The sequence below is a fragment of the Portunus trituberculatus genome, chromosome 2, assembly GCF_017591435.1.
Source record: "Portunus trituberculatus isolate SZX2019 chromosome 2, ASM1759143v1, whole genome shotgun sequence".
Taxonomy (NCBI): domain Eukaryota; kingdom Metazoa; phylum Arthropoda; class Malacostraca; order Decapoda; family Portunidae; genus Portunus; species Portunus trituberculatus.
Window position 1 is genome coordinate 6,121,449 of NC_059256.1, and position 8,185 is coordinate 6,129,633.

Below are 8,185 nucleotides of genomic sequence, written 5' to 3' on the forward strand. Positions count from 1 at the left end.
AGGTTCTCATTTTTGTATTTTGGGGTTTTAAGGGTTTGTTTTGTGTTTTTTGGTGGGTTTTTTTTGTGTTTTATATTTGTGGTAAGTTTTGTTTTGGTTAAAATGTTTGTTGTTTTAATTTGTTTTGTGTTTTGTGGTTTTTTTATTTTTTTATATTTGTTTTGTGGTCAAAATGTCGAGATTAAGTTTAGATTTTTGCATTTTTGGGGTTTTGAGTTTATTTATTTATTTCTTTGATGATTTAGTTATATTTTGTTTATCTATATTGTTTGTCATTGAATTGCTTGTTTGTGAATGCAGACTTGTGCTCAAAATGTCGAGATTGGCTTCTATTTTAATTATTTGCGTTAACTGAGAGTTCAATGTTCGCTTTTTAAGGCACATTGTTCTTTTACTGTGTTTTTTTTATTTGTCCTTGTTATTATAAGCTACAGTGATTATTTCTGTTAAGTTAATTTAAATTCTCGACATTCGGTATAACTCCATTCAAATCATTACTGTATATTCACTCTCGTTTTAAGGTTTTTTGGGGACAGTGCCTACTTTCACACCTACAATTTCCGCCAGTTCGCCAGTTCACCACATGCCGCACGGTTTCGTAAGCTACTTTCACATGAACGATTCTCACCAGTCCGGCACCTGCATGACACCTGCCAATTGACGTGTGTGGTGTGTGGTGAGTGTGTGGTGTGTGGTGCTCCTCTCAACATCCGCCGTGGTGTCTCCTTGTTATGTTTGTCAGTGCACCACCACCACCACCACCACCACAGTGACACTCAGCGGTGGACATCACACACACACACACACACACACTTACTGATGTATTTCAGTGCACCACCACCACCACCACCACAGTGACTCTCAGCGGTGGACATCACACACACACACTTACACACACACACACACCACCACAGTTCTCAGCTGGACATCACACACACACACACACTTACTGATGTATTTCAGTGCACCACCACCACCACCACAGTGACACTCAGCGGTGGACATCACACACACACACACACACTGATGTATTTCAGTGCACCACCACCACCACCACAGTGACTCTCAGCGGTGGACTCACACACACACACACACTTACTGATGAGACACCACCACCACAGTGACTCTCAGCGGTGGACTCACACACACACACACACACTTACTGATGTATTTCAGTGCACCACCACCACCACCACAGTGACACTCAGCGGTGGACATCACACACACACACACACACTTACTGATGTATTTCAGTGCACCACCACCACCACCACCAGACTCAGCGGTGGACATCACACACACACACACACCGCTTGTTTCCTCATTACATTGCTAACAAACTCATAATATTTGTCAGAAAACCGAAGACAACTTTATTTCCCTCAATGTTTATATAAAATTCATAAACTTAGTCACAAATCTTCAGATCTCTATTTTTTTTTAATCTTTTACTAAGAAACTCATAAACTGATCAGAAACACCTCAATAACAGCCACGCTGGGGAAACACCGGCTGTGTGAAGGGACAAAGAGGCGGCCACACCACCACACCACCGCTCATGTCAATACACCCACACCACACCGCTCATGTCAATACACCCACACCACCGCTCATGTCAATACACCCACACCACCACACCCACATCACACCACCGCTCATGTCAATACACCCACACCACCACACCCACACCACCACACCCACACCCACACCACTGCTCATGTCAATACACCCACACCACCACACCCACACCCACACCACCGCTCATGTCAATACACCCACACCACCACACCCACACCCACACCACCGCTCATGTCAATACACCCACACCACCACCGCTCATGTCAATACACCCACACCACCACACCCACACCACCGCTCATGTCAATACACCCACACCACCACACCCACACCACCGCTCATGTCAATACACCCACACCACCGCTCATGTCAATACACCCACCACACCACACCACCGCTCATGTCAATACACCCACACCACCACACCCACACCACCGCTCATGTCAATACACCCACACCACCACACCACCACACCACCGCTCATGTCAATACACCCCAGAGCAATGACAAGCCGTGCGGTGTGTGCCGGACCGGTGAAAATCGTTCGTGAAACCAGTAAAATTTATAAAGAAATGTAAATTTGTCACCACAACCACAAAACACCATTAAGAAACCCATACACTACTACTACAACTACTACTATTACTACTACCACTACTAGCAATAATAATAATAATAATAATAATAAAACACGTATCAAAACAATTATTTATTTATTATTATTTTTTATCATTATTTTCTTCTTAAATGTCTTCTTTCTTCTTCTTCTTCTCCTTCTTCTTCTTCTTTTGTCCTGTTGAATAATTGTGGTGATAGTAGTAGTAGTAGTAGTAGTAGTAGTAGTAGTAGTTTCACAACACTACGAACTAATATATGTACGTCAATATTAACAAAACTACTACTACTGAGAGAGAGAGAGAGAGAGAGAGAGAGAGAGAGAGAGAGAGAGAGAGAGAGAGAGAGAGAGAGAGAGAGAGAGAGAGAGAGATCAAAACACCCCACCACCACCACCACCACTACCACTTACCTCAAAAAAACATCCTTAAATTTCCATATCACCACCATCATCACCACCACCATCACCACCCTCATCACCTCCATCCACCTTCTTGAGTCCCTTCATCTTCCGCGTCTGTAGTCCATCCAAGTCCTGTGAGGTCATGTGGATACGCCCGAGACGAGATCCAAACACGTCCTTGCTAATGTTCTTGACTCGGTTTGCCTGCGAGAGAGAGAGAGAGAGAGAGAGAGAGAGAGAGAGAGAGAGAGAGAGAGAGAGAGAGAGAGAGAGAGAGAGAGAGAGAGAGAGAGAGAGAGAGAGAGAGAGAGAGAGAGAGAGTTTTATTTTTAAGTTGATATATTATTATTATTATTATTATTATTATTATTATTATTATTACTACTACTACTACTACTACTTCTATTAATATTACTACTATTACTACTACTTCTACTATTACTACTACTACTGCTGTCAAACTACTACTACTACTACTACTACTATTAACATTACTACTACTACTACTACTACTACTATTAATATTATTACTACTACTACTACTATTATTACTACTACTACTACTGTCAAACTACTACTACTACTACTACTACTACTACTACTATTACTACTACTACTATTACTACTACTACTACTACTACTACTACTACTACTTCTACTATTAATATTACTAGTATTTTCTACATATTTCTACTACTACTACTACTACTACCATCAAACTACTATTACTAACAAACACTACCACCACCACCACTACCTTGAGCTGCTTGGGCTGCCGACACGCTCTCTTCATGAGGTCATCAGAGGCAAGCCGTGACCTCTGTAGATGTAGGGTCATGCAGGGGCCGATCAGGGTCAGCTCAATGCGAGGAGTGCGCAGACCTGACTTCTTAAGGTGGATACTGTGAGGGGTTAGAAGAGGTTAGGTTAGGTTAGGTTAGGTTTAGGTGAGGTGAGGTTAGGTTAGGTTTAGGTTACACCCTCAAACACCACAAAACATCCCAAACACCCAAAACATCACACCCTCAAAATACCCACAAACACCCTTAAACACCCAAAACACACCACAACACCCTCAAAACATCCCACAACACCCTAAAACACTCCACAATACCCTCAAAACACCCCAAAACACCCCAAAACATCCCACAACACCCTCAAAACACCCTTAAACACCCAAAAATCCCAAACACACCACAACACCTCAAAACACACACACAAAACACCAGCAAAACACCCAAAAACACCCAACACACTCTAAACACCCTTACACCCCACAACACCCAAAACACCCTCAAACACCCCAAAACACCCTTAAACACCCAAAACATCCCAAAACACCTCAAAACATCAAAACACCTCAAACACCCAAAACACCCAAAACACCCTTAAACACCCAAAAACATCCCAAAACACCCCACAACACCCAAAACACCCTAAAATACCACCAAACACCACCCAAAACACCAAAAATCCCAAAACACACCAAACACCCCACACACACCAAACACCTCAAACACACCACAACACCCTTAGACATCCCACAACACCTCAAAACACTCAAACACCCTCAAAACACCCTTAAACACCTCAAAACACCCCAAAACACCCTAAAACACCTCAAACACCCTTAAAACCCTCAAAACACCTCAAAACACCCCAAAACACTCAAAACACCCTTAAACATCCCACAACACCACCAAAACACCCTCAAAACACCACCAAAACACCCAAAACACCCACAACACCCTCAAAGCACACCACAACACCCCACAATACCCAAAACATCTCAAAACACCCAAACACCTCAAACACCCTTAACACCTAAAACACCCTAAACACACCAAAACACACCACAACACCCTCAAAACACCCTTAAACACCCTCAAACACCCCAAAACACACCACAACACCTCAAACACCCTTAAACACCCAAACACACACCACCTCAAAACACCCCAAACACCAAAAACACCCTTAAACACCACCAAAACACCTCAAAACACTAAAACACACACAACACAAAACACCTCAAACACCCTTAAACACCCCACAACACCAAAACACCCTAAACACCACTAACACACCAAACACCTCACAAAACACTCTTACACACCCCAAAACACACCATAACACCCTCAAAACACCCTTAAACACCCAAAACAAAACACCCTCAAAACACACTCAAAACACCCAAAACACCCCAAAACATACAACACCCTTAAAACACCTCAAAATACCCCACAACACCCACCTATACCCTCGCATCACCACAGTCTTGCTATCCAATGCCACAAACTGCAGGGCCATCTCAAACCCCTGAAGCCTCACTGCTGTTGCCTCCACGCCCCTGAAAAGGTCCAATAACAAGCTCTTCAGTGTCCCAAGGGGTGCGTCCTCCTCCCAGCCAGGCCCAGCGAAGGTCAGGCAAGGTTTGGTGCCCTCAGAGCCCTTGGGAGTGGGAAAGTCGGCAAGCGAACGGAAATCCGAGACGTCGACTTCGATGAGATCTAAAAGGTGGTGGTTGAACATTCTTCCTGGAGAGAGAGAGAGAGTGGGTGAGTAAGTGAGTAAGTGAGAGTGAGTGAGGGACTGGGTGTGTTTTGATGTTTTTTTTGGTGTGTTTTGGAGTGTTTTGGTGTGTTTTTGGTGTTTTGGTACATTTTGTGTGTTTGGTGTTTTGGGGTGTTTTGTGTGTTTTGGTGTTTTTGTTGTGTGTTTTGTGTGTGTTTTGGTGTGTTTTGTGTGTTGGTGTGTTTTGTTTGTTTTGGTGTGTGTTTTGTGTTTTTGGTGTGTTTTGGGTGTGTTGGTGTGTTGGTGTGTTTTGTTAGGGTGTTTTGGTGTTTTGGTGTTTTGGTGTGTTTCAGTTTTTGGTGTTTTGAGTGTTTAGTGTTTTGGAGTGTTTTGGTGTTTTTGGGTGTGTTTGATGTGTTTTGATGAGTGTTTGTTTTTTGTGTGTTTTGGTGTGTTTTGGTGTGTTTATGGTGTGTTTGGTGTGTTTTGGGTGTGTTTGGTGTGTTTGTGGGTGTTTGGAGTGTTTGGGGTGTTTTGTGTTTTGAGTGTGTTTTGTTGTATTTTGGTGTGTTTGGTGTGTTTGGAGTGTTTTGGTGTGTTTTGGTGTGTTTGGGTGTGTTTCGGGGTGTTTTGGGATGTTTTGGATTGTTTTTTGGGGTGTTTTTGTGTATTTTGGAGTGCCATCCCCTCTCTCTCTCTCTCTCTCTCACCTAGAACCAAATTATTCCTGTGTTTCTTGGTTCGCCACATAGCAGAAGAGAGAGGCGTCGTGTTTCTGTCCCAGTCGCTCCACAGGCAAGATATCCACACAGGGGGCCATTTCTGGGTGTTTCCTGGACAAATGGATTGAGTGGTGCTTGCGGAGGCTGTACTGTTGGGAGAGAGAGGGGCGGTGGTGAGCTGGAAGATGTGGAAGAGGGTGGAATATGCAGCAGTGGTGTGGTGTTCCAGGTCTAAATAGGATACAAGAAAAATTGGAAAGGATACAGAAGATTGATACAAAGATGGTGCTGGAACTAAAGGACCTCACATATGAAGAACAACTGAAGGAAATGGGACTAAAGGACCTCACATATGAAGAACGACTGAAGGAAATGGGACTAAAGGACCTCACATATGAAGAACGACTGAAGGAAATGGGACTAAAGGACCTCACATATGAAGAACAGAAGGAAATGGGACTAAAGGACCTCACATATGAAGAACGACTGAAGGAAATGGGACTAAAGGACCTCACATATGAAGAACGACTGAAGGAAATGGGACTAAAGGACCTCACATATGAAGAATGACTGAAGGAAATGGGACTGAAGGATCTCACATATGAAGAACAGAAGGAAATGGGACTAAAGGACCTCACATATGAAGAACGACTGAAGGAAATGGGACTAAAGGACCTCACATATGAAGAACGACTGAAGGAAATGGGACTAAAGGACCTCACATATGAAGAACGACTGAAGGAAATGGGACTAAAGGACCTCACATATGAAGAACGACTGAAGGAAATGGGACTAAAGGACCTCACATATGAAGAACGACTGAAGGAAATGGGACTAAAGGACCTCACATATGAAGAACGACTGAAGGAAATGGGACTAAAGGACCTCACATATGAAGAACGACTGAAGGAAATGGGACTAAAGGACCTCACATATGAAGAACGACTGAAGGAAATGGGACTAAAGGACCTCACATATGAAGAACGACTGAAGGAAATGGGACTAAAGGACCTCACATATGAAGAACGACTGAAGGAAATGGGACTAAAGGACCTCACATATGAAGAACGACTGAAGGAAATGGGACTAAAGGACCTCACATATGAAGAACGACTGAAGGAAATGGGACTAAAGGACCTCACATATGAAGAACAACTGAAGGAAATGGGACTAAAGGACCTCACATATGAAGAACGACAGAAGGAAATGGGACTGCCAACCTTACAAGATGGAAGAGAACGCGGGGACCTAATAACAATGTACAAGATAGTCAATGGCACTGAAAAGATAGACAAGGAAGACCTGGTGCTGGGGACACAACAACATGGAAGGACAAGAGGACATGGAAAGAAGATCAGGAAGGATATTGGAACACACACACACACACACACACACACACACACTCACCAAGTCCCTCAAACACCTCCTCATCTCCTCGCTTGCCTTCCGTCCCACAAAGAACAAACATTGCTTAGTGTTCTCGATGTTCTTGGGCTCTCGTTTCACCAGCGCCCTCTTTGATCGACTGTTCCGAGGCTTCCTGTGTGGGGAACGGTGTTAGGAACGGTGTTAGGAACGGTGTTAGGAACGGTAATGGTGGTGATGGTGGTGGTGGTATTAGAAATGGTTAGGTTAGTTTAAGTTAGGTTAGGAATGGTGTTGGTAGTAGTGGTTGTGGTATTATGGTGTTAGGAAGGTGGTGGTGGTGGTGGTGGTGAATGAGTTAGGAATGATGAGAATGAACTAGGAATAGAGTTAGGAATGGTCCAAATGAGTTAGGAATGGTGAAAATCAATTAGAAATGAAGTTAGGTTAGGAATGGGTGGTGGTGGTGGTTGTACTGGGACACATTTTTACCTTGAGTTTTGTGCACCATTAGACCATTTTATTGACATTAGCAAGGGTGTATGGAGGGCACAAGATTAATGGCCACAGTCTTCACTATTTTAACCCCTTCAGTACTGGGACACATTTTTACAGTGAGTTTTGTGTACCATTAGACCATTTTATTGACATTAGCAAGGGTGTATGGACGGCACAAGATTAATGGCCACAGTCTTCACTATTTTAACCCCTTCAGGGACACATTTTTACCTTGAGTTTTGTGTACCATTAGACCATTTTATTGACATTAGCAAGGGTGTATGGAGGGCACAAGATTAATGGCCACAGTCTTCACTATTTTAACCCCTTCAGTACTGGGACACATTTTTACCTTGAGTTTTGTGTACCATTAGACCATTTTATTGACATTAGCAAGGGTGTATGGAGGGCACAAGATTAATGGCCACAGTCTTCACTATTTTAACCCCTTCAGTACTGGGACACATTTTTACCTTGAGTTTTGTGTACC

The 8,185-nt window shown here is 43.3% G+C and overlaps 2 protein-coding genes across 2 annotated transcripts in view; one reads left to right on the plus strand and one right to left on the minus strand.

The window, feature by feature from the left end:
* Nucleotides 1-1,717: 1,717 nt before the first annotated feature.
* On the plus strand, nt 1,718-2,128 carry LOC123501603 (putative uncharacterized protein YHR217C). The gene has a single exon (XM_045250541.1). The coding sequence runs from the start codon at nt 1,718-1,720 to the stop codon at nt 2,126-2,128; it is 411 nt and encodes a 136-aa protein (XP_045106476.1).
* Nucleotides 2,129-2,326: 198 nt separating this feature from the next.
* Nucleotides 2,327-8,185, minus strand: part of LOC123503844 (ribosome production factor 2 homolog) — a 7,432-nt gene continuing 1,573 nt past the window's right edge. Inside the window, 7 exon segments of the mRNA XM_045253941.1 lie at nt 2,327-2,371; nt 2,606-2,800; nt 3,354-3,498; nt 4,851-5,133; nt 5,821-5,852; nt 5,854-5,981; nt 7,240-7,372. Of these exon segments, the coding sequence (XP_045109876.1) occupies nt 2,621-2,800; nt 3,354-3,498; nt 4,851-5,133; nt 5,821-5,852; nt 5,854-5,981; nt 7,240-7,372 (901 nt within the window). The 3' untranslated portion in view covers nt 2,327-2,371; nt 2,606-2,620.

Excerpts from the sequence above, each read along its gene's own strand:
- LOC123501603 (XM_045250541.1), top strand. The coding sequence starts at position 1,718 with ATGTCAATACACCCACACCACCACACCCACACCCACACCACCGCTCAT.